General features: G+C 40.4%; 1 protein-coding gene across 4 annotated transcripts; it reads left to right on the forward strand.

The window, feature by feature from the left end:
• The first annotated feature begins 20 nt into the window (after nucleotides 1-20).
• Nucleotides 21-26,176, forward strand: LOC106823704 (V-set domain-containing T-cell activation inhibitor 1-like). 4 transcript variants are annotated; one of them, XM_070508929.1, is made up of 6 exons: nucleotides 21-491; nucleotides 6,430-6,622; nucleotides 9,406-9,458; nucleotides 14,705-15,109; nucleotides 16,071-16,355; nucleotides 25,780-26,176. In XM_070508929.1, exons 3-6 carry the CDS (start codon nucleotides 9,407-9,409, stop codon nucleotides 25,812-25,814), a joined length of 777 nt encoding a protein of 258 aa, XP_070365030.1. In that variant the 5' UTR covers nucleotides 21-491; nucleotides 6,430-6,622; nucleotide 9,406; the 3' UTR covers nucleotides 25,815-26,176. The 4 variants fall into 4 exon arrangements, with proteins under 4 accessions (XP_070365030.1, XP_070365033.1, XP_070365032.1 ...); XM_070508932.1 differs by having other exon boundaries at nucleotides 16,071-16,343; XM_070508931.1 differs by having other exon boundaries at nucleotides 16,071-16,347; nucleotides 25,784-26,160.
• The last annotated feature ends 754 nt before the right edge of the window (nucleotides 26,177-26,930 follow it).

Consider the following 26,930-nt stretch of genomic DNA (forward strand, 5'->3'; position numbering starts at 1 on the left):
AGGCCTTCCTGGGGCCCTCTGACTCCGGTCCGGTTGGGGCGGCCGCTCTGGTAGTCTCGGGAGGCTGTTGACTTGTCCACAGAGTCCAAGGCCGCCTCAGTAAAAGAGCCCGAAGACTGCTTGGCCGTCTGGCCTTGAGGGTTCGCGTGTCACAGCGCGCCGCCCCCTTGCGTCCCTGTTCGGGAGGGGGCCCCGACTCTGCCGGCTCCAGTGAGGACACAGGAATTTCGTGGTGATTCAGCTCCATTACACAAGCCCCAGGAATTTCAAGTCCCGGGATTAAGCAGGCCGACTTCGCTATGCAGGGACAGCTGGGCTGGAAATCAGAACCCCGGGGCCTGCTGTGCTGTAGCCTCGGGTCCTTGGACCAGGGATTTGATTTCAGTTTCTCGATCTGTAAAAGACGATAATACTTGCCCTGCTTGCAGGACAGGATTGTTTTTCTTTTCTTTTTTTTTTTTTTAAAGCAAGATGGCAGTAAGGTATATCAAGTAAGGACGTTTCGACATTTTAGCTATAGAAGCACTTCTGTGGTTTTTGGTTTGAATTATGGTCGCTAGAAATGAATTTGGGAGGCGTGGAGGAGATTCGTTAATGTGAGGGAGCTCAAATTAATTATTAGTTGAAGAACTCAGAAAGCATTGAGATTTTACTGTAGGTTAAAACTGCCATTTAGCTGGGGAAATCTGGACTCTGGCTTGGATTTAGTACTTTTAATTAACATATTTTCTCCCTTGTCCTAAACTCAGTCTTTTCTGAAATTAGTTTGTATAATTTTGAAAAGTCTTGCACAGAAATTAGAAAAGTATTTAGCTTTATTTATGTTTTTTACAAACCTTGTGCATAGAAATGTTAAAAGATTGTGTATAATCAATGAGATTAAATTGCTTTCCTTCTAAAAAGGAGGTGATTTGTGTGAGAAGCTTTATGCCTCTTACCTGCTGCCAGACTTTAGTTACTGGTTGAGTAATAGTTGTGGGAAGATAAACTTTGTTAATTTAAACCAGGAATAGAATGTTTTTTAAACCGATAGGGATTCCTGCTCTTGAAACTTGTTTTGAAAGGGACGTTTTAAAAATTAGACCTTATTTTGGATCAAGATCACATTCTGGCGGGAACCCTGACATGTGAAAATCGCAAATATTTAAAATAGTTCAGTTTTATTCTTTAAAAAATGCTTCTGTGGTAAAAATAAAGTGACAGGAATGTAATTTAAAATACAGAAAAATAATTCGAATGTGATTCAGAAATAGAGTTGATTACCAATTAAGGAAATTAAGGGGGAAAGATGGAAATAGCCTCCATAATAGAGAATGAAGCTACCTGATAGCAAGTTTTGAAGAAATGTTTAGATTAATGTGAGAATCCCCTCATTGCTCATTACGAGAAGCCCTCTTTGTCTCAGCAACCATGGATGCATCTCTTAACCTTGCAGGCACATGGGTCTAAATTAAGCAGCTTCCCCCAACACTATATGGTGGGCCTTGAAACTACCCAAGCAGCCTGGAGAGTTCTAAGACCCTCTTGGAGGTGAAGGAGCTTTGGAGGCTTGGACCTTCGTTCGCGGTGATGGGATGTCTTGTGGCTCCCTGAAGGAGATGCCAGAGAGGCAGTGGGATGCTGGAGAGTGTGAGGGAGGCAGAGACAACGTAATGCATTATCCAGGGAAAGAGATATGGGTGTTAGGGAATTGGGAAGGTGCATGGCATAGTTGTCCTCTTATCAAATCTTCACCATTAAGCTACTCTTGGGTCAAATTGACCATATTTCAGGATGTGTCACCTGACTAGAATGTTATCGAAAAAAGAAAGAAGACCAAATGAAGGGCACTTCCTCCTTCAGCCACTTGTCTGGGTTTCCTGAGGGCAGAAACTGTGGGTATTCACCATGGCACTGCCCCTGAGGCATAGTAGGCACTCAGTAAATCATGTGTGAATGAAATAAATGCATGAGTGGGTTTTGGCATACCTGACTAAGATGGCCCCTGGTTGCCTAATTGACTCCAGAAATCAAGAAATAAACCGTGGAGAATCCTTTCATAAACCATACTTGCTGGGAGGCAACGTACTGATGTAGTTAAAGCGTGGGCTTTGGCTTTTATCAGATATAGGGTTCAAATCCCACCTCTGGAAATTAGGTTTCTCTTACTTAATCTTGATTTTTTTACTTAATCTCCTTAAGCCTTGATTTCATCATTTGATTATGAAGAATGTTATGTTTCATAGGGTCATTATAGGGCTTAAGTCTCAAGTGCTCAGCGTAGTACCTATCACAAAGTAAATACTCCATAAGTAGTGGCAATTATTATTATTATTAACAGTAATAGTAGTTATTGTTATAATTATTACTCTCTCCTGCATGTTAGATTGTGATCAGGGTAAAGAGAAATGAAATTGAGAACAATCTTTACTCATGATGGCTCTCTGCTCTGGACCATGCCATGTTTTGGGGATTCAATTTGAGAGATTGATGTGGACTCTCCTTGCCCCTGAGTCTCGATTCCCAAGATCTATGTTTATTGTCCTGTCTCCTAGTTATATCAAGACATTATGGCTCCCAAACTGGATTTCTACCTGTCTTCCAGCCACCTCTGGTTCAGATAGGCTTTCTGCAGCACTGCTTCCATTATTCAATCCATCTCTCTTCCTCCTTCCCTGACCCCGTGTCTCCTCATTAGTTATCAGATGAAGGCCAGTTGCTTAGTCTGGCATGCAACGTTTTCAGTTATTTCCATTGCTGAATCCCTCTCAGTTTGGCTTATCCAGTTTGGCCTGGGATGGTTTAAAATTCTGCCATCTTCCTACAACTGTAGTCCAAATCTCAAACAACCACTTACTCTCTGTTTAAGGCAGCATTGAAGGCAGAGGGAGCTGTAGTCTTACTATCCATCCTGAGAAGGCATCGGCCTCTCTATATACAGGGGCCTGGAGTGGGTCTGCAGCCAGTTTGTCATTTAAGGTCTACAGTTTGGTTATCATTAACAGTTCCTTCTGCCTCAGTTTATCCTTACTGTAGAATTGATAGACTAAGATTAATTAGTAGATTAAGCTTTTCTGAGTATCTTTCCCCAAACCAATCTTTATTGAAGTTTGCTCTCCCTTTATTTTGAAGATTCAAATAATGATGTGACATTTTTGGATGGGTGTCTTTGGCGAAGCATTTATTAGAGCTATAAAAGCATCCTCATGACTGCTTCCATTGAATTCACTCCATTTATGGTTTTTCTCACACTGGTGAGGTGTTTTCCTTGGTGATTGTTTTGGGAATTTGAGTGGCTGTAAATCTTTTTAATTTTTTCCGCTTGTTCAGTCTATGTTCCACAATTGTGTTGTTTTACCTTTTCACAGATAGCTAGTCATAACAACATCTAATAAACAAGCTAAAGTACTCTTAGTCACCAATTTATTCATTTGCAAATACTCATTGAGCACCTCTTGTGTGTAAGAAACTGAACTATACATTGGAAATGTACAGACAACTAAAAATAATGGCTGACATTTATTGATTGTTTTCTAAGTGCCAGACACTGTCCTATGAGCTTTGTAGTCATTATTTTATTTAGTCCTCATTCTATAAGGTAAGCATTATTATCCCCATTTTACAGACAAGAAAACTGAGATGTGGGAAAATTAAGTAACTTGCCAAGTCATACAGTTATGATGGGGCTGGATACCAAAATAGTGGAATATGACTCCAGTGTTATGATTTTGTCCAAATAGTCATTGCCTTCAAGAGACTTAGAGTATAGTAACAGATTAAACATGAACCCATTAAAAAAACAAGTAATCCAACTTAAAAATGGGCAAAGGATCTGATAGACATTTCTCCAAAGAAGATATACAAATAGCCAATAAGCACGTGAAAAGTTCCTCAATATCATTGGTAAATGCGAATCAAAACCACAAAGAGATACCACCCACACCTGTTAGGATGGCTAGAACCAAAAGATAGATTTGAGTGCCGGTGAGGATGTGGAGAAATTGGAATCTTCGTACACTGCTGCTGGGAATGTAATATGGTGCAGCCACTTTGAAAACAGTCTAGTATTTCCTCACAGATTCAAAAAGTAGAATCACCATGTGACCCAGCAATTCCACTCCTAGATATGTATCTAAGAGAACTGAAAACATGTCCACACAAAAACTTGTACATGAATGATCATAGCGGTGTTATTCATCATAGCCAAAAAGTGGAAACGACCCAAATTTATATCAACTGATGAATAGATAAATAAAATGTGGATACCCATACAGTGGAATACTATTTAGCAACAAAAGTAAATAAAGTACTGATACGTGTTACAACATGGATAAATTTTGAAAACACATAAGTGAAAGACCTCAGTAACAAAGGATCACATAATGTATGATGCCATTTATATGAAATATCAAAAATAGGCAAATTTATAGAAACAGAAAATGGATTAGTGGTTGCCAGGGGCTGGAGGAAGGAGCAATGAGGAGTGACTGCTAATAGGCACAGAGTTTCTTTTTAGAGTGATGAAATGTTCTAAAATTGATTGCGACGATTGCACAACTTGGTGAATATACTAAAACCATTGAATTATAAACTTTAAGTAGATGAATTGTGGTATGGTATGTGAATTTTATCTCAATAAAGCTGTTACAAACCCAAAGTAACTAAAATATAAAGGAGCATTTGATAACTGTCATACAGAGGCATAACCAAATACTATGAAAATTCAGAGGAAAGAGACCATTTCAGGCCGCTGCAATCAGGAAAGCCTTCACTGGATGGTGGAATTTTGATATAAATGGGGTGAGGCATTATGAAATTGGGGGAAAGGAAAAGAAGAGGTATTTCTTGAGAAAGAATGGCAAAAGCAAGAAGGAAATTACAGCATGTGTCTGGGAAATGGTGAAGGGTCTCATTTGGCTGGTGTGCTTGGTGCTGGTATAGCCAGGAATTGCCACACTTCGTAGAATATGGGAGAAAAGATTTAAAATTCTAAGTGTCTCCCAAATCTAAGGTGTACTGTTATGACGTGGTGTAAAGGAGGAGTAAAGCTTGAAATGATAAGTTGGTCTAGATCATGGTGGAGAGGTATGAATACCAGGTGGGGAGATCGTCACTGCTTCTTTCCTTACTGGAAGCTCTAAATCCCATTTCCTCATTAGCTCATGTAGACATACATGAAAAGACTGCCTGGCTTGGTACATTCAGGAAAAGACTGCCAGGCTTGGGGGAGACAGCGGAATGTGGCATCTGTAGAAAAAGCCTTATTTCTGAGTACAAAGTATTCTTCAAGGTTTCTCAATACTGTGGTAGCGTCAGGACGTTCCTCCTCTTCCTCAGGGTGGAAGTCAAGACTCGAGCCCCGTAGCATGAATCAGAAAAGTGATATGAATTGATAGCAATTACTTCATTCCATTCCCCAGTTCTTTTATTGAGCATACTATGTGAAAAATCTATGCTAGATGTTGTAGGAGCTTTAAAAACAAGGCATCCCTCAACACTTCAGGTTAATGGATGTAGCGTTAAGTTTATTTTGAAACTTCACAGGTGTTTCCTTCACTTAGCCACTAAAAGTGATTAGAGGAACTGAGAGGTTCCGGAGACCCAAGGTGAGGGACTAGCTACTCCGTTCACAGTCAGGTGGGGTGAGGGATACAGGGTGAAACTGCGTCAGGCCCTGATTCCCAGCAGGAGGCCTCCTGATCTTGTGTTAATCTTATCTGCTCTGTTCGAGTAAGTCTGTTTACCAGAAGAAATGTTCCTTCAAACCCTTGTCTATAGCTCACCTGGGTTGTGTGCTGAGTATAAGAACCAGGTCAACCCAGTTCAGACCCTGACCCAGTAATCCATGTGCTGGGGGGGGGTAGAGAGGGAAGGGCACCCTAATAAAGAGCTGGCCACTACTAAACTTGAGCCTAAAGGTAAATTGGAAAGATTTGAATGGGAGGCACAAACCATCCTTATCCCTAAGAGGAAGAGAATAGAGAATAAATTTCATTTGCTCTCCTTCCTCTGCCCTCACACTCTGTACCACATCATGTATGTAAGGTCTTTCTGTCCATGTCTTTATTTTTCTGCTTATAAAGTATTTAGTGTAATGTAAATGTAAAAGGTTATTATAGGAAATTCAGTCATGTGATGAAAACAGTAAAATCACACATAACCTCACCATCTAAGAGTAACCACTGCTAACATTTTGGTGTATTTTCTTCCTTTTCTATATGCGTATGTTTTGTCCCACAAAGTTGAAATCATACGTACGTGTAAACATATATTAAGTTTTATATTTTGATTTTTCTCACTAAAAATTATCTAGTGAGTATTTTCTGTTATTTAATTTTTCTTCAAAAATGTGATTGTTTAAAACAAGCTCAGATGCCCCAGTGTTGGACATCATGGTGTTGTTTTAGCTCCACTCTTCCACCACAATGCCTTGCAAACACTTTTTTTTAGCCAACAAATGCAGCTATAAGAATATTAAGTCTCACGGAGCTCTTTGCCAAGATTTTGCCGCAACAGCTTGGTAATAACGGTGTCACCAAGCCTTCTCCCTGGGGGCTGCCACACAACTGTGCCTTCCAAGACATGCTGACTCCACCTCACTCGCTTCTCACCTGGCTGATCAGGGGAACCAGCTGTGATACAGGTAAGCTGTTTCAACAAAGAGACTGTTTATTTAGGAGAAATAGTTGACCAGAGAAATCTTGACTGAACTCAAGAGCGAAATGACGGATGAGGTGACTGAAGTGTTTAGGTATCTACTCCTACTGTGTCTGGTCCCTTTACACTTATGTCTCCACATAGAGCTGGTTCATAGACTTCTCATAGTTTTTCTGTAAATGAGAGGTGAAAAGGGTACAAGTGCTGGAGGAATTCCAGGATGTACTGCTGGAATTTTCTGTTTTGGCGTAGTTGATTGTTATCTTCAGCACTGTATGAATTTATTTTTTCTTTTTCCAGTTATATAGTGAACCTTTGTAAGAACGTTACACCAAATTCAATTTAGTTCAGTTAATGCAGTAAACACTTATTGAGTGCCTCGAACATATGGAGCACAGTGATGGATGTATGGAAGACACGGAGGACTTAGCTCTGCCTGTAGGAAACTTACAGTGTGGTAGGGGTGATAAGATATGTGTGCAAATAGCTAAAAGTAGACCAGGTTATATGAATATTTAATGATGGAGAAGTGCTTACAAAATAGTGTCATGAGGAAAATTAAACTGGACACTAACCTGTGTATACAAATTGAGTTGTCTTAAAAGGTGCGCATATAAAAGACTGAAAGAGAATACTGCAAAATGGTAATATTGGTTGTCTGGCTGATGGACTTAAAAGTAATTGCAATATTCTTCTTTGTTCTTTTCTATTTTTTCAAACTTTTTTTTACAATACATCTGGGTTACTATTAGAATCAGTAAAAATAAGATTTATTAAACAAGTGAGAGTACTATATAAAAGTACAAAATACAGTGGAAGTGCAGAGGAGCAAAGATTATATCTGACTGGGATGGGGAATAGGGAAGGCTTTAGAATTTATGTCTTCCATAATGAAAAATTTTCCATCTTGGATATAGATAATGAAATTTTATTGAGTTGAAAAGGAATATGATATTCCTACCTTTTTTCCCTATGACATTTGACTATAATCTCTCTCTGTTAACTATCTATAGCTCTATTAGCTGCTTGCTGGAATATTATGTTTTAAATTTTATGTTATTTTAGATGTGTCTTTAAATTTTTTTACTACATCTACCACAGAGAGAGATTTTCTAAATCAGTAGTTGTCAGTCACTAGCTGTATTCCTAGTGAGGGTATACAGACTTGGTGAAGAATCTCTCCACTTGTCCCACTGACCCCAGAAATGCTTTATTTGGTCCTTGATCAGCAAGGGCTGCTCCTTAATCCTATTCTTCTGAAGACTTCTGTGCCTGTTAATATTCAACCCACAGAGCACATATTCTCCAGGGTCTAATAGGCCTCAAGGAAAGAGACATTGTAATATTCCACAAGCCATCTGCTCTGTCAGCCTCTGAGCTTCCTGTTCTCTTGGTGGATGCCCTGGGTGATGAGACTTCCCATGGTGTGTGTGAGTTGCAGGTTTGTCAGGACAGAATTTAGGTGACATGCACAGAATTCAGCTATCCTGAAAGGTGAGAATCTTGGTTCTGTGTGATGCTGGATGAATTATTTACCCTCTCTCTGCCTAAGTTTCCTTGCCTATAAAATAGAGATAATAATGGTATCTACTTCACAGGCTTATACTGAAGGTAAAAATTGGCATTTGTAAGCATTTGAAATATAGTTGCTATTATTATGCTGTATCATAGACCTAGAGGATTGTGGTGGGGTTTTTTTTCTCCTTAATAGATAACAGGAAGAAAAGGAGACAAGAAAATATGCTGAGAGGGTATGATAATCTTACCTTTCTTTCTTTGAAATAGTAAGGGATAAAATAACATGTAAAGAAATAAATCCATACAAGGTGATTCAGGCAACGACAAAAGTATGTTCAAGATATCCAAGGGGGAATGATGCACTGGCTAAGGGATCAGGGAGGGCTCTGAGAAGAAGTGCTACTTGGGCAGAGTTTTGAGTGATAAGTGAGTAGTGGGATGTAGCAGATGAGGGTGGTGGTGCTGGGGGATGTACCAGGTGCGGAGGGTTTAGACAGCACCATGACTTAGGGATGGTGCTGGTGGAATTGAAGTGTGGTGGGAGTAGTGAGAAATGACACCAGAGAGGAAGACGGGATCCAGCTCAAGAGTAAGACTGCCTTTACCTGAATGTAGATGTACATTTGTGTCAGAGCTTCTCAAAAGGGCTGAGCATTCCCCAAGCCCTTTATCCCACCCCTTCCAGGGCTGTCCTAGGCTCATTAATACCATTCCCATTAAAGTGCAGCCCTGGCTGGGCAGACTCGTTTAGTTCTGTCTCTATTTTGGTTATTTTTTTCCATTTGGGAAGCATCACTTCATAACTTCCCAGATACACCTGTATATCTACCAGTTATACCCCCTCTACTGCTGACTTTGCCCCAGCAATGCCCAGAAAGGCCAGCAACAGTTGCCTGGGAAGCCATCACTGTCCCCTCAAATATCATCTCAGGGCTGACTCTGATCCAAATGAATTCACATGTGACTCACCTAAAAAGACAGATTTGCAGACAGATAGAGTTCCAGGTTCACATAGCAAATCGAAGAAATCTGCATAGGATCAAACTGAGTGAACTTGACTCAGTGGGCATCCCACGTGGAATTCTGAGGTGCTGGAAACCTCTGTTGGCTAAAGGTGCATCTGGTGGGCGTGAAGTTTAGAGGTGGTGCCTGTGGGGCGCTTCCTCGAACTCAGCAGTGGTGGCTGGGTTCTGCTGGCCCACACTCTCTTGGGGGAAGCAAATTTTCTGCCTTTCTTTTTGTTCCTTACAGAATGTCTTTCTTTTTGGCGACTGTCAACATACTTCTACTTGTTCATGATGCCGGTGAGTCACTTTTCAAAAAACCTTTGTATTTCTGAAGCAGCTTTGGGATAGTGAGGAAAATAGTGATTTGGAGATTAAAAAAAAAAAAAACAAAAAACAAGCAAATGATTTAATCTCTCTGAACCTCAGTCTTTTCATTTGTTAGATGAGAACAACAATGCTATATTTGTTTTGCAGGAAATGGTGAAGGACAGATGGGAAAATATAATAGACACAAATTGTAAAGCCTTATTGTTTATTCTATTTTTGTTTTTTTTGAATGAGAAAAGCCTCCCCACACTCCTAATGTGGTTTGTCTATTTGAGGCCATATCTGGATAACTACACTGATTCACATGTATAATGTGAATTCCCTCAACCAAAAAAAAAACAAAAACAAAACTAGACACTCTCTCTGACTTCAAGTGACTCTGACAAGTGCTGATTTAGAGTATAGTATCACAAAATATTTGAAATCAGGTCTGTCCTGAAAAATCTGGATGAGCAGTCAACACAGGGTTTATATAACTCTTTGTACTCAATTCTTCAAAAATGTTGGGATGAACAGTAAATAGATGTTCCAAATGTTGACGTAATTCAGCTACCAAAAGTATACATGCAAAAATTTCTTTTAAAAAAACACATGTATCCCAAACCTGTAATATAACTATTCTACATAGTGATCAAACACATTTATAGTTTCAGGCATATGCCATCTCTCAGGGACCGATAGCAGTTCTGCCAGTCTCTGAGAGGTGGAAGCAGCTTGAAGGCATCCTCTGGCTCCATAGATCTACTCAGGAGTTAGTGCAAGGCCTGATCCACCCAGATTATGTCGACTGACTCTTTTCTTTTGATGCTTGGTTACTCTGTGTGTGTGTGTGTGTGTGTGTGTGTGTGTGTGTGTGTGTGTGTGTATAGAGGAGGCAGTAAGGCAAAGTGAGACGGTAATCCACTCAAAGTCAGGAACAACCTAACAAAATAAAGGAATGGGTGTGTATGTAGGTGAGAAAGAGAAAGGTGTGTCAGCTTTAATAATATCTTACATTTTATAGCAATATTGACAATCTACTACTATGTACAAGGTACTAGAGTAAGTGCTTTAGATATAATATCTTTCTAGAGTTTTCAAAGTGTGTTCCCCATTATATGATTTTTGCTGAGCTTTTGCCTCAGCTTCTTGGCCTTGGGAAGCTAGAGACATAATGGTCTAGAAATAATACAGATTGAAATAGACAAAAGAGTTATTCAGATTCAAGTAGGACCATCTGCAGACATAAGTCAGAAGTTGGCTGTTCTATTACCAATTACATCATCAGTAAACCATGTTTCATGATTCATTGGCTACGGCCTTTGGATTCCTGAATCTGTGACCCTTTCCCTTGGGGCCAGAAAGAGTACAGCTATAGCAAGACCTCCTGGGTATACTGAGAAGCTAGGATCAAGGACCCATCATGAGTCAGCTACATATTATTATGAGAGAGATTGGGAATAGGGGCAGTTTACTAAGGTATCCACCCATCTGGTCCACTCCTTCTGTCCCTCTGGAAAATGACTGAGCCATGTCATATAAAAACAGTCCCTAAGATCCCAAGGTATTGCATAACAACCCTGGGGCAGGTGTTCTTACCCTAGTCATCCATAAGGAAACTGTAATTCAGAGAGATGAAGTAACTTTCTCGATGCCAAATGACTAGTAAGGGAGATTTAGAACTAGAACTTGGATTTACAAATCTTCAGACGAGGATTTGTTGATAACCATAGTCCACTGCTTCTTGTTTATAACCGCCTCAGACAAATAACAATTTAAGCAAGAAAGCACTTAGTTTTTTGTATGCAAATCTGTCCTTCTAAAGGTTATGTGAGTTGTTTCTCCCAGCCTCCTTCTTTCCATTCTCATCTGTCTTCCTTTATATTCGTTCAGTCACTTATTTAATTAGTCATTGATTCATTCATCAAACTTAAAACAAGTGCCTACTGTTAGAAGAAAGAACATGGCTCAGATGGAGGGCTCCAGAGCCAGCCTGCCAGGGTTTGAGTAGTAGCTCTACCACTCACTAGCTGCTCGTCCCTGAGCAACTTACTTCACCTCACTGTGCCTTGGTTTTCTTAGAGGTCATCTGGGGAATGTAATAGTACTTAACTTCAGTGTTAGCATGCTGATTAAATGAATTAATTTGGGAAGAGCTTTTAGAATGTGTCTGGCACATTGTAAACACTTAATAAATGTTACCTTATATATTAGTCAGATTCTCCAGAAAAAGAGAACGATCCAAAGCTATATAAAGAGATCATGTGATTATGGAGGTAAGAAGTCCCAAGATCTGCAGTGGGCCAGCTGGAGACCCAGGAAGGTGATGGTATAGTTCTATTCTGTGTCTGAAGGCTCAAGACCCAAGAAGAGCCTATGTTTCAGTTTGAGTCTGAAAGCAGGAAAAGACGGAAGTCTCACGTCAAACAGCCCGCAGGAGGAGTACCCTATCACTCAAGGGAGGGTCAGCGTTTTCGTTCTATGCAGGCCTTCAACTGATTGGATGAGGGCCACCCACATGAGACAGGACAATCAGCTTTACTTGGTCTACCAATTCAAATGTTAATCTCATCCAAAACACCTTCACCTACATGGCCAGAATAATGTTTGACCAAATATCTGGGCACCCTGTGACCCAGTCAAATTGACATATAAAATTAACTGCCAAGCCTGATCCTTTTTTACTGTATCAAGTCCCCATGCTAGGTACTGGTGAAACAGGACGGTAAAGATATGGTCTCTGCTCTCTGTGGACAGTCTATGGCCAGCGCCACCAATAGCCACGTGGTTGCTCCTTCTGGAATGAGCAGATTGCATCTATTACTCAACTGGAATGTCTCCTTGGAATGGCTTAGAAGCGTCCTTGCTTACTAACTTTCACCATTTAGATTTTCCCTTGGTGCTTCACCTATCTTTTCTTCTATTTCATCTCACCTCATTATATCAAACAGTACCTTTACTTAGGCTCACACTGGCCAGCTCTTCTTCCTTTCTGATGCTTGTTATCTACACAGTGTCTGCAGGAGAAAAAAATGTTGCCTTCTTTTTTTTTTTTTTTTTTTTTTGCAGGGAAGTGATGCGGGGTCGGTGAACCGAGGAGTCAAAAGAAAGATTTCTCAGACTCTTAAGATCTGGCAGTAGTGCTCTTTTATTTAGAGAATAGAATAGCATGGGGACAGGACCCATGGGCAGTCAGGCGGCTGCGTGGGGACAGGGCCCACGGGCAGGAGGAGCCACTGCTGCTGCAAAGTTGGGTGGAGAGTAAGGCTAAATTTAAGGCATAGGTATGTGAGTTATCTCTTTACAAAACAAAGGAATATGTAAAAAAGTTAAAATGGTGTCAGTGCCTGTAGGGTCCGGCCATTTGGTGGTCCCACAAATTTTAGATAAGAATCAAACCGGATTGAGTAAATGGCAGAAGTCGCCGCTTGAATTTTATCCTCAGCTAAAGACAAAGGAAGATTTGGGGGTGGGGGGGTCAGTTACATGAGGTTGCCAGACAGTAACCAATTTAAGTTCTGGCCTCTGGCATTGATTAAGAGTTTCTAGAGATAAGGCCATCCCCCTTCTTCCTGGCACAGAGAGGGAGGCATCTTCACAGATAGAGGTTTCCCTTAGAAATGTAAATGTTTCCCAACAAAGGGACAAGCAAATTCCACTCCTCGGAGCCTGCTTCTCATCTGTAGTTTTAAAATTAACCAGCCTAAAACTCCTCATTATAAACCGTTTTAAAATTAACCAGCCTAAAATTTCTCATCAGGAAGGATTCGCCCTAAGCTAACATCTGTTACCAATCTTCCTTTTTTTTTCCTCTCTGAAGTCCCCCAGCGCGTGGTTGTATATCCTAGTTGTAAGTCCTCCTAGATCTGTGTGAGCCGACACCACAGCATGGTAACTGACGAGTGGTGTGGTTCTGCCACCAGGAAACTTACCAAAGTGGTAAGAGCGCCAAACTTGAACATCTAGACCATCAGGGCTGGCTCAAGATTGCCTTCTTATTGTAGTCTCTACTTTCATAATGCTTCACTTTCATTATTCAGTCTTACTCAAATTGGGAATTTAATTAGTTTCATAGGCTCTTTTGAGTTTGGTTAACTATTGGGGCCAGCCTGGTGGTGTGGTGGTTGGGTCTGTGCACTCTGCTTTGGCGGCCCAGGGTTCATGGGTTCAGATCCTGGGAGCAGACTTACACACCACTCATCAAGCCACGCTGAGGCAGCATCCCACATACAAGATAGAGGAAGACTGGCACAGATGTTAGCTCAGGGACAATCTTACCTCACTTAAAAAAAAAAGTTTGGTAACTATGACCCAAAAGAATTTTTTTAAACTCTGCACCATCTTATTTTTTTCTGTAGTGCTACCAGTATTTTACTTTGTGACTCTGAACAACTTTGCTTCCTGGCTTTCAGTTTTGTCTTTTAGTAGCAGAGACATTTGACAGAAGAATTCTGACTTGGAAGCCCAATTATCAAGTAAATTAGAGAAGTATTGTTCTGAAGTGGTTAAGGGAGTGGAAATCTCACTGATTTGGTCTTCCTTTGGCTGTCAGTGGCAAGATTTAAAGATTTAATCAAATTCCCTCAGCTTTTTTCCAGCTCTAACATATCAGGATTCTGTTCCATGTCATGAGTCTATGAGTGGTACATAGGGCATAGCTGTATTCCTCATAGCCTCCACCTGCTTCTGTTGATAACTCTGCCCAGACCAGTAGGTTGAATGGACTGATTTACTGAAAATCTGTTTCTGCTTTCTGATGTGCCTTCCTGGACTGCCAAGACTAGAGAGTAAAAAACTACATTTTGAAGACTCCTTTGCACTTTGGGCTCTGGGAATGACATAAGCTCTGCCGATCAGATTAAATTGGCAACTAATGTAGGTGGGAGAAAGGTAACAGTGCCTGAGGCATCCTTTCTTTTGCCAGCATGAATCTAGCAGGTGCAGTTTGGCTCTGGAGCCAATGCCTGCAGTGATGACTTCCTGATTTAACAGCTTCCTGATATGGCAGAGGCAGCAGTTCCACTGGCAGACCAGCTCTGCAGTGGTGTCCTGAGCCTAACGTAATGTGGGAAAGGACAGAACACATGTATTGCAAGTCTTATCTTCCATGCTTTCTTTGGGCTCATTCCTCCAGCTAGAGTAATTTCTTTTATCTGTTATTAACCTGAATATAAGATCTGAGTTCACTGGTCTTTATAAGTACTTTGCTAACTTCATTTCTTCTTTGACGTTCTCAGTGTCTACAGAAGAGTTACAGGCTCACCCTTTCACTGATGTTACCCTCTCCTGCCATTTCTCCTTTGTGGAGGGCCCAGAAAATCTTGAGTTTTCTTGGGAAAGAGAAGACATCAAAGAGGAATATGAGGTAGAGGATGATAAAGAATATTACCACTTTTTCAGGTACTACGATTTTTTTGAAGTTTTCTCAAAGCTGGTTTACCAGTTTCACAATAACACAGAGCAACTAGAGGATCAAAACTCCTTGTATGAGGGAAGAGTCTCTGTAGATCGGGCTGGAATTTCTGAGGGGACTCTATCACTTTTACTAAGAAATGTGGATTTCATGGATGAAGCTATCTACAAGTGCTCAGCCATCACACCATATGGAAGAGGTGAAAGTACAATTAAGCTAATAGTAGAAGGTAAGGGAATTTATTGGATGAACTTGGTTTCAAGCTCTGTTTTTGCTCACAGCACTAAATTCTAAGTTTTCTCTTCTGGTGTTTTCACTTTTTCTCTTCTCCTCAAATATTACAGGCTCTTCTCATTCCCCTCATGAGAGTCTGCCATTTGGAATGTCAATTTATCTTAGCTAAAAATATTACTCTGAACCAAAGTTGCTGTTTCTACACCTGTCTACATCATTCATTCATTCAAATAAGCAGCAAAACATAAAAAAAACCCAAAACACTGGCCTTATCCCAAACTCACCAAACAAATTGTAAAACTGAAAACCCAAAATTTTTCATCACATAATACACCTACATGAAAACTCTGAGATATGTGTGTGGTTTAGTGAGAAGAGCCTGTGTTGGGGGTCAGGAGGTTCTAATTCTAACTCTGGATGACTTGGACAACTCATTTAGCTATTCTAGGCTTCATTTTCTCACCTTTAAAATGTAGGATTGGACAGGACCAGTGGATCTCCCTAGTGCCCCAGGGATCCTCACCCTTCCTAGGGTTACATAGAGAGTGGTCTTCTCCCCACCAGAGACCTCACGAGGGTAGAGGGAGGCATGGCAGAATTCCTCCAGGGTGAGAGTTGGAATTGATGGGAAGGTGGTGGTGAGAATCATTTGTTATCTTCTCTGATTCTCAGTAGGGTATCTGAGGTCCACAGAGAGTCTGAAATGAACCCCTCAAAGGGGGGAAGATTCCAAAAATAAATACAGCAGTGGTAGGTGAGACCTGAAGGGCAGGAGCATATGTATATCCTGATTTTCTCTTGCCATGCCTGGATCTAAATTTTAACTACAGTGGACCTCAAGATATGTTGCCTACATAGGGGTTAATGTAAAAACTCGGGCAAGATTTCTGCTGGACTGATCCTCCTGGGTCTGGGATAAAAAAGGATCTAATTGTTTTGTTGTTTTTTCCAACCAGACTCTGAAATGCCCCAGGTGCAGTTTGATAAGATTAATGATGAGGATGTGGCCATGTGCATCTCCCAGGGCTGGTACCTCGCACCCAATGTGACCTGGCTGGACCGGGCAGAAAGGGATCTGAGCAACCACAGTACTGTGGAGGTCCTGGAGGAGCAGATGAATGGCTTCTACAGGGTTTTCTCCATCCTGAAATACCCTGTCAAGTTAAATGAGAAATATATCTGCCGCATAACAGAGACAGATGTGAACAACCAGCCCTTCAGAATCATACGCAAGTACCCAAGTAATTGAGTGGAAGCTGGGTGTATTTCACCACAAAAAAGTCATCATTCTTTAATATTTCCTGAATGCCAAATGTATCAGGCACTCCTGGGCACTTTGGAGAGTAAAAGAACCATGAGAAACATAAGCTTGTGGGCTGAGGCAAGAGAAGGTGGTGAGGTGAAGTCTCTTTGGGTTTGGAAAAAAAACACTTCAGGGACTGACAGCTTTCACCCTGATCGACATGGCTGTTGCTCTTGGTGAGGCTTCTGTTTCTCTGCTAAGGACATCAGCTTTATGATGTGACAGAATGTCTACTCATAGCTATCATTTATCAGCCTCTCACCACATGCCTGGCCCTTTACATATGTCATTTTAAGTCCTTGCCTCAACCCTGCAAGGTAATGGTTATTGCTCTCCCCTTCCTATATGAGGAAACCAAGTTAAACAATTTGACTAAGGACATGGTTAATAAGCACAAGAGTTAGGATTCAAACCTATTTTTTATGAATCTAAACTTCATGTAATTTATTTTCTTATACCACATAGCATTTATACATCTAACGCTATACATTGCATGAATAGATCTAAATCATATATTTGAACCTGGGTCTAACTGGTTAACAAAGGCCTGGGTACTTTTCCACTCTAATATGGTTGACTCAGGGGCATTAAGTTCCTGTGTTATAGCGTCCAGAACCTCAGGCAGAGTGGTTGATCTGTGCTGCCATGTATGGCTCCACCTGCCTCTCCTTCAAAGAGGAAGGTGATGATGATGAGTAAACTTGTACCATAAGCTAATTCCTTCTACTTTCCTGTGTCCCTAACTTAGATCCTTTCTCAGACCTTCTTGGAGGGTCAGATCTAGCAGGGACTTCAGCTGTCGTCATCTACTAACCACAGCATGCAGGAGTGAGGAAACAGAAGTCCAGAGAGCTGAGATAGTTGTCCAAGATCGTACAGCCTCCGTATGAGACTTATTAAGGGAGTCTGACTTCATGCAAAAGTTGGTTGGTCACCTTTCAGGTCTAGTCTATATGGTCCTGGCAATTAATTGAAGCATTCAAAACACTTTCGCAATCCTGGATCTCCCAGTAACTGTGAATACTGTACAACTGTTAAATTATTCACTAAAATTTTTAGTGACATAGGGAAAAGCTCCCAACGTAATTTAAGTTGAAAAAAACATGCTGTAAGCTAGTACGTGTAGCATGAGCCCAAGTTGTTCAACTGTATGCAGATTAAAAAGAAAGGTTATAGTAATTGTTATTAACAACAGTTACTGGTTACTTCCGCATGATGGCATTGTAGGCAATTTTTATTTTCTTCTTTGTACTTTTCCGTCTTATGCAACATTCCATAATGAACGTGTATTATTTTTATAGTCCAGAAAAGCTATACTTCAAAAAATCTTTTTTAACATCTTTATGAAATATAATTCACATGCCATAAAATTCATACATTTGAAGTGTACAATTCAACTGTTTTAGTATATTCCCAGAGTTGTGCAACCATCACCACTATCTATTTTTTAAAACATTTTCATTACCCTGAAAAGAAACCCCATACTTGTTAGTAGTCACTCTCCATTCCTCCCACCATATTCCTCAGTCCTAGGCAAACGCTGATCTGCTTTCTGACTATATAGATTTACCTATTTGAACCTTTCATATAAATGGAGTTATACAATATGTGGTAACCTACTTCTTTCACTCAACATAATGTTTGCAAGGTTCATCATGTTATAGCCTGTATCAGCACTTCACTTATTTTTATTGCTGAATAATATTCCATTGTATGGATATATATAACACATCTTATTTATTCATTCATCAGTTGATGGAAATTTTGGGTTATTTCCACTTTTTGGCAGTGATGAATGATGCTGCTATGAACAATGGTGCACAGGTTTTTGTGTGGACATATGTTTTTATTTACCTTGGTATATACGTAGGAGTGAAATTGCTAGATCATATTGCAACTATTTTTAAATCTTTTGAGGAATTATCAGACTGTTTTCCAAAGTGGCTGTACCATTTTACGTTCCCACCAGCAGTGTATGAGGGTTTCAATTTCTCAACACCCTTGTCAGCACTCATTATTACCTGTCGTTTTTATTTTAGTCATCCTAGTGGGTATGAATTTTATCTCATTGTGGTTTTGATTTGCATTTCCCTGATGGCTAATGACGTGCTTATTGGTGATTTGTATATCTTCTTTGGAGAAATATCCATTCAAATCCTTTTCCTATTTTAAAAAAATGGGTTATTTATCTTTTTATTATTGAGTTATAAGACTTCTTTATATAGTTTGGGTACCAGTCCCTTATCTAATATATGATTTGCATATATTTTCTCCACTTATGTGGGTTATCTTTTCACTTCTTGATGATGTCCTTTGAAACTGTAAAGTTTCTGAATTTCATGAGATCCAATTTATCTATTTTTATTGTCACTTCTGCTTTTGGTGTCATATTTAAAAAATCATTGCCTAATCCAAGATCACAAAGATGTACTCTTATGTTTTCTTCTGAGAATTTTATGATTTTAGCTCCTATGTTTAGGTCTATGATCCATTTTAAGTTAATTTTTGTATATGGTATGAGATATCATTCTTTTGTGTATAGATATTCAGTCTTCCCAGGATCATTTATTGAAAAGACTGTTCTTTCCCCATTGAATTCTCTTGACATTCTTGCCAAAAATCAGCTGACCATAAATGTCGGTTTTTTTTCTGGACTCTCAGTTCCATTCCATTGAACTATGTGTCTATCCTTATGCCAGTACCCGACTGTCTTGATTACTATAGCTTTTTAGTAAGTTTTGACACAGGGAGGTGAGTCCTCCAACTTTGTTCTTCTTTTTCAAGATTGTTTTGGCTTTTCTTGTTTTAACATTTCCATATGAACTTTAGGATCAGCTTGTCAAATTATGCAAAAAAGACACCTGGGATTTTGATAGGGAATATGTTGAGTCTATAGATCAATTTTGAGAGTACTCTTATTTTAACAATGTTGTCTTCCAATCTATGAACATGGATGTCTTTCCATTTATTTAGGTCTTCTTTAATTTCTTTCCATGACGTTTTGTAGTTTTCAATGTTTAAGTCTTGAACTTCTTTTGTTAAATTTATTCCTAAGAATTTTATTCTTTTTGATGCTTGGTGTAGAGGATTGAAATTGGCCACCTCAAAATGTGTCTCTTTGGCTTGCTTATTTTTAACAACAAAAGACTCTGAAAGAAACTTTGACCTTCCCCCTAACTTCCTAAAAGAATTTAAGATGCAAGACCTGTTCCAGGAAGGGGCTAATACCATAAGATAACATTGTCTATAGCAGGCTCAGTAAACACTTGTTTAACAAACATTTACATTTTCATCTCCATGTAAATTTCTTTCCTCCCCTTTGAAGCCCCAAACCACTACCCCCAACATCCTCCTTTGTCTTTAGCTGAGAATGGTATTTAAGGTGGTGGCTCTATCCATTCTGGCAAGTTGCTCAGCTTTTCTAGGTTTCTCCCATATTCTTCTTTTTCAAAATTGTTTTGGCTTTTCTGTATTCCTTGCATTTCCATATGAATTTTATGATTGGCATGTGATCTTCTGATCAAAAGCTGGGATTTTAATAGGGATAGTGTTGAATCTGTAGATCAATTTGGATAGCATTACCATCTTAACCATATGATGTCTTTTGACTCGTGAACATATGATGTCTTTCCATTTATTTAAAGGTATACTTTTTAAAAAATGTAAATAAAATGTGGAGGCCCTGAGGTTAAGAGAATTTGGAGAGAAAAAAGACTGGTATGTGACATACTAGAGAAGCGAAGTCAACTTTAGTATTAATTTTGCTACTCTCATACTGTTGAAGCATGTAATGGCTCAAACCCAAACTCTAGTTGGAGTCATTCATCTATTAATTCAACAAATATTGGTAGAATGCTTAATCAGTGCCAGACGGTGCCAATAAGATAAACAAGATAGACATAGTTCCTGCCCTCATTCAGTAGACAAGTTAGTGGGGAAGACGTAGATTAAGTGAGTGAACACTGCAGAGTGAGGGGAGTTAAGATGGAGAGAAATTGGGGACAGCAGGAGCATGCAGAGGGCCTCTTCCCCTGGTTTAAGAGGCTAGCATTGGGTAGGGTAGTGGCTCTCCAAGCAGAGCCCCCAGACCAGCAACACTGGCAATATCTGGGAGCCTGCTGGAAATGCAAAATTCAGGCCCCACCCAAGACCTACTGAATCAGAAACCCTGGGGGTAGGCCTATGTTTTAACAGGGCCTCCAGTGATTTTGACCCACTCTCAATTTCAAGTACCAGTGATGTAGGGCATTGGCCCTCAAGAGTGGCGAAGACACTCAGGAAATCTCTGGCCTCTCCTCCCTGTGAGGATGTGGTGCCATCTCCTCAAAGCCATGTGCAGCAGGCAAGGAAAGCAGAGCACCTGGCTCCTTGCCCCACTCCAATAAAATAAGACTAACTAGACAGACTCAAGAGATTTAAATGTCCTATTTTGAGTTTTCTTTTCCTTTAAAGGAAAGAAAAGAGGGAGTTATTTATTCCACAGGTTATTAAGCCTTTCCTATATATTCAGGAGTAGTTACAGGTCTTTGACCATTGCAGTGGGTCACAGACTTTCTTTTGAGACTAGAAGAAGGTGTTAATGAGTTGACTTCAAGGAATTCCCTCTTTTATGTCCCTCTAAATTTCAACACCTAAAAAAGGTCCTGGAAATGCTTAAAAGGCCCCCATATTTTGCTTTTCTTCACCTCCTTTTGTGGACTTATTTGTATAAGGCCCTTTAAGATCTGACATATGCCTGTTTTTCTAGCCTCATGGCTCTCTATTTTTCAACACGTGGCTGTTGCTCATTGCTCTCAGCTTACTGACTCCTCGTGGTTTCTAGGTTGTGTGTATTTTTTAATTCTGCTGAGCCTTTTTAGAGACTCTGGCCTATACTTGGAATACCTTTCTTTTCTTGGACTGCCTTAGGGACTCCTGCTCATCCTTCAAGATTTGGCTTAGACTTTAAGCCCTTCTTAACTCTCCTACTCTCATTTCCATTTGTTCAATATTTCATTCATTCATCAAATATTTGTTGGGCTACAACTCTGTGCCAGATACTCTTTCAGGCATTGGGGATGCAGCAATGAACAAAACCAATCCCTGCCCTCATGGAGCTTACATGCTCCATGTAAGAGCATGTAAGTGGGGAGAAATGGACTGTAAATAAACAGATCATTAAAACATGTGTATGCCACTGTATGAGTCCATTTATGTGAAATACAAAAATAGGCAAAATCAATCCATGCTGTTAGAAGTCAGGTAATTGTTCCCCTTGGAGTGTGAAAGGGGACTAGTGGCTAGAAGAGAGAATGAGGAGACTCCAGAGGTGTTGGTAATATTCTGTTTCTTGATCTGGGTGCTAGTTACATGGCTGTATTCAGTTTGTGAAAATTAATTGAGCTGCACACTTATATGCGCTTTTCTGTATATATATTACATTTCAATATAAAGCAAAACATATTTATGTAGTATATCAGATGGTGAAGAGTCATATAGAGAAAAATAAAGCAGGGAAGGCAGATTGGAAAAAGGGGAGTTGGGGGGGAGGAGGTTTGCAATTTTAAATAGACTATCTAGAGAAAGACTCACCAAGTGGTTAAATTTTAGCAAAGACTTGAAGGAGGTGAGGGAGCCAGGCCTTGAGGTGGGCAAGGGCTGACAGATTTGAGGATCAGAAAGGAGGCCAGTGGTTGGAATGGAGAGAATGCATGGGAGAGTATAAGAGATAATATCAGAAAGATAACAGGAGGCTGGATTGCGTGGTGCCTTATAGGCCGTTGTAAAGCTTTTGGCTTTTGCTCATACTATAGGAAGACATGGAAAGCTATTGGAGGGTTTTGAACAGAGGAGTGAAATGATCTGACTTATATTTTAAAAGTATCTTTCTAACTACTTTTGAGAAAAGACCCAAGAGAGGCAAATGTGGGAACAAGGTGACCAGTTGGGAGATTGTTATAATAATCCAGGTAAGAGAAGATGATGATATGGTCCAAGGTGGTCGTAGTGGAATTGGTGAGAAGAGAGATGGAATTATGTATATATTTTTGAAGGTAGAGCAGATAGGATTTGCTGACAGATTAGATGATGATGTGAAGGAAAGAGAGGAGTCAATGATGACTAAGGCTTTTGCCCTGAGCAACTGGAAGAGTGGAGTCACCATTTATTCTGATCAGGAAGTCCTGGAGTTTGGTTTGGGATGTATTAAGTTAGAGATGCTCATTTCAGGTATTTGAGAGACAATATTGAGTAGGTGGTTGGATATGAAATTGGAGTTTAGGAGAGAGGTCCAGCCTTGAAACATAAACCTGGGAGTTGTCAATCTACAGATGGTATATCAAATTATGAGACTAGATGGGATTGCCAACGGAGTAGTCATAGGTGGAGAAGAGTAGGGTCCAGACACTGAGCCTCCAACATTTACAGGTCAGGGCAATGAAGAGAAACTAGCAAACGAGAATGAGCAGGAGTAGACAGTAAAGCAGAAGGGAACTGAGGAAAGTGTCATGACCTGGAAGCAGAACGAAGAAAATGTTTCAGGGAGGATGTTGTGGGATCACCTGTGTCAAAAGCTGCCGATGGCTCAAGTAAGATGAGCACAGAGTAGATCATTTCAGAGAAGGAACATAGGCAACTTTTGGGGACTGAGAATAGATCACTGGACAGTTAACATAGAGGACAGTTTGTTTCAAAAGGGAGCAGCAGAGAAATGTGTATCAACCGAGTAAGTTATAAGGTCTTGTTTTTCTTCTTTTTTTAGATGAGAGAAATAACAGCATCTTTGTATGTAGATAATGAACAAATGGAGAGGGTAAAGTTGATGATGCCGGATATGGGGAAGAATTACTGAGTAATGGTCTATCAGTAGGCAGAGGGTATGGGAGCTAATGCACAGGTAGAAGGCTTTGCCTTGGGAAGATTATGTAAAAGGGGGTAGGATAGTACATGGGCAAGATGCAGAAATGTGAGTAGTGCGGGAGCTTGTGGAAATTCTCTTCTTGTTTCTAATTTTCTTAGTGAAATAGGAGGCAAGTTGTTAGCTGACTGGGAGGCTGGGGATTGTGGTGTTGAAGGTTTGAGGAGAAAGTATGAAATACTCACCTAGGAGAGTAGGAGAGATTAACTAAAGAAACATAACAGGCTTCCTGAGCAGTACTAAAGGCACTTTTGAGGTTCACGGTTGTGAATTTAAAGTGAGAACCCTCAGCATGGCTGTATGTTTTTCCCTGGTCACATTCACTTGCTTATGTGTGGACACAGAATGGGAGGAAAGTCAAGTTAACCAGATGTTGGGGTTTTGCCATGCAAGTATGACAAAGGAAGACAAATATGTGCTAGAAAATGATGACAATAATCAATCAATCAATAATAATCAATGGGATCTAAGCTGAGTTAGGACGGATGAAGGATAAGAAGGGGAGAAAGGAAAGTGAAAAAGTGGTGGGATCAGTAGGTCTTAGGTCTTGATGGCAGCCAAAGAGTTTTTAGAGTTGGGTACTAGAGATAGTGAGCTGCAAAGATGAAAGGTAGTGGTTGGAGAGTTTCAGTGCTTGAAATTGAGACAATGGAGTGGTTGTGGTTACTGCTAATGATAAAGTCTAATTCTAATCACGGGGAAGGTGGCTAAGATAACATGGAAAACAAGATCCTTGGAGGAAAGGAGGTCTAAGTCCAAAGGAGGTCAATGGATGGATCATATATGAAATAGTAACAACAAGAATTATGACAGAAGTAATGTTGGACAGCTTGACAGAACCAGCAGCTAAAACCAAGGAATGTTGCTGGGGAACAACAAAGCTTGTAACATAGAAGGGTAGTGAGTGGAAAAGTCTAATGAGATGAGATTTTAAGCTAGAGGTGTGTAGAGAGGAGGGAGGGAGAATGATCTCGAAGGCATAATGAGAAGCAAGGACTTCACTTACCCTAAGTGTATGAAGGATGCTGGAAAGAAAACCAGCACTACTTGAAAGGGCAATAGGAGAATCAATTTCAGTTAGAGCAAGAAGGTGAAGAAAATGTTAACAGAAGAAGTTGAGAATAGAAGGGGTTTGCTGATAATTGATAGCAAGTTCCAGGGGGCACAGTAGAAGGGTTTCAGAAGTTGGGAATGGGTTGGAAATGGGGTCAGAAAAGGGAAGGTACAGAGCCATATAGGGCTCAGAGTCCATGGGGTGAAGGAGACACTGGGGGTCTTGGGCTTCTTGTGGTGTTAGACTTGAATAGAGAAAAGACATGAAGAAATTAGGTATGCTGGTTTCAAGACAGACGCTGATGGCAAAGCTGTGAATGGTGTGGGGGGAAAGAGGGAGCACATAGAATTCTCAAGTCCTCTTTTTACTCTCTGTGATGGAGGTGTGGAAGCCAGGGTGGCAGACTTCTCTGGAACACGTGGAACTCGGGGACTCCCTTTTGATTCTTGTAGGTGATGGCGTGAAAACTGGAGAAAGAGAAACAAGATAGCCACATACAGCAGCTCAGGTTGTGCATATTACAATTCAAGGGTGCTCCATTTATATAGACTCTGATGTAACTGGCATCCCCGGGTGAATGCGATGTGACTGCCCTGGAAAAACACACTCTCCATAGCACCTAAACACATTATATTTACAAATTTATTGCATTACTGAAATTCATTATTATTTATCTTGTCACAAGACTGTGAATCCCTCACAAGCAGGAACCATATTTCCCTCTCTCTCTTTTCTGGCTCCTAACACAAAGTAGGCTCTTGGAATAGGTGTTAGCTCTTAACTCCTGAGTCTTATCATCATGCCCCCCGAGATGCAAAGTAACTTGCAACCTTGAAATGGAAATGCACGATCTGATCTCCTTATTCCTTTTCTCAGGAAACATAGGGGCATCCTCCTCTCTTCTCTCCCTAAGGGCTCACAGACTAGTAGTCACACTCTGCAGTCTTTCCTTGGCCTGGGATGAGTTCCTTTAGAGTATCCTGGAATGTGGTGGGATTTGCCAACTGATGACATCAGCTCCTCTTACACATGTCTCAGCTCCACAAATCAAAGACACAGGAGTGCTATTCCAAGGCCCTGCACCTGGTTCACTTGTTTCCCTTCTCTCTCTGAAAATTGGTAGGAAATATCTTACTCACTTCCCCTTTCTATTTTGCTTCTCTAATTGTTCCCCAAACAATATTGTTGAATTAATGAATGAGTAATTGGAATTTTGCCCTACAAATGAAAGAGAGCTGCTAGTGGTGTATGAGAGATATTTAGGGCTACTGCTCTTAGAAGGAATGGAGAGAATTCATTGTTCACAGCTGTTCTTTCCTGTGTGACTTTCAGAAACGCATCGTAGCTGAATGCAGGGTTTGCCTCGAATACAGAACTCTGATCTACCATGTTTCCTTTCTTTCTTTTCTCTAGGGAGAAGGTATCCTCATACCTCTGACTACCGTTAAGAGATTTGAATCACATCCACCCAAGGACCAAACTGTCCTGCCTTTAGCCACTGGAGCTCCTGGTTTTCTCTTGAGGATGATATTCTTTTCGTCCTAGGCACCTGTCTGTCACAAACAGAAAAAAGTAAGGAAATAACAGGTCCAGTGTGTTAGATGTTGACTAAGACTATAGGAGCTCCCTTATTTTGTCTCTCTTAGGTCTGTATGTTAAAGTCTTGTTGTTTTTTTAATCTCTAATTCTCTGTTTTATTTATAAGATTTACTTTTATTTGAACTTCTGCCTTTCACATGTTAAGTTCTCTGGGTAAAACTTAAAAATCTTAACTGCAAAATGAAAGACGATTAAAAGCTGATGAACTATCCACTCTGTGTATTTCACTGACGTGGTGCACTATTGGGGAATTCGAGGCAGAGCGTGTTTTCTCTAAACTAGATTTTCTGTGTTTTGGTGATCATGTTACTTGGCACTTTGCTGATACAAAGGAGAATCTAAGAAAGAGACATCTTCCTAAAACTGATTATGGATGGGAATTATTATATTTCTAAAAGCCATTGCTGGGCATTACCAGGCAAAGACTATGAAAATCTTGGAAATTCAAAGATGAGACTAACTCTTGAACTCTTCTGATTTGCTCAAGTGCTTTCAGAGTCTTTGTTATTCCCATACTCCACCTTTCAAATCTCTCCCATCTCTATGCTTTCTGTATAGATTCTCCTCCTTTGCTCCTTCTGGAAGTTGGGGGGATGTCTTTCTTGGGAGCTGGGCCTTGTAGGAATCAAGCTTAGGCTCTGGGAGAGAGGGGAAAAAGGCACATAAGAGAAAAGAAAAGACAGACAGCTGTCCAGGAAGCAGAGATTTTAATTGGCCCCAAATCCCAATTTTTTGAATCACTGGATTCAGGTGATGAAATAATTTCCATGGAAATAAGACATATGTCTGTTTCTAAAGCCTCCATAGAGGAGGGCACAGAAAGAAGGCACACCAGGCAGGTTTGTACAGTTGTACAAATTTGACATCTGCAGTCTAGGATAAGTTTTTACCAGGCCGAACCTTTGAGGTGTATGCTGGAGGTTGCTGGGGGCCTCACACTGACTGACTGGCATGACTCCTGGATG

The sequence above is a fragment of the Equus asinus genome, chromosome 5 (genome assembly GCF_041296235.1).
Source record: "Equus asinus isolate D_3611 breed Donkey chromosome 5, EquAss-T2T_v2, whole genome shotgun sequence".
Classification (NCBI taxonomy): Eukaryota; Metazoa; Chordata; class Mammalia; order Perissodactyla; family Equidae; genus Equus; species Equus asinus.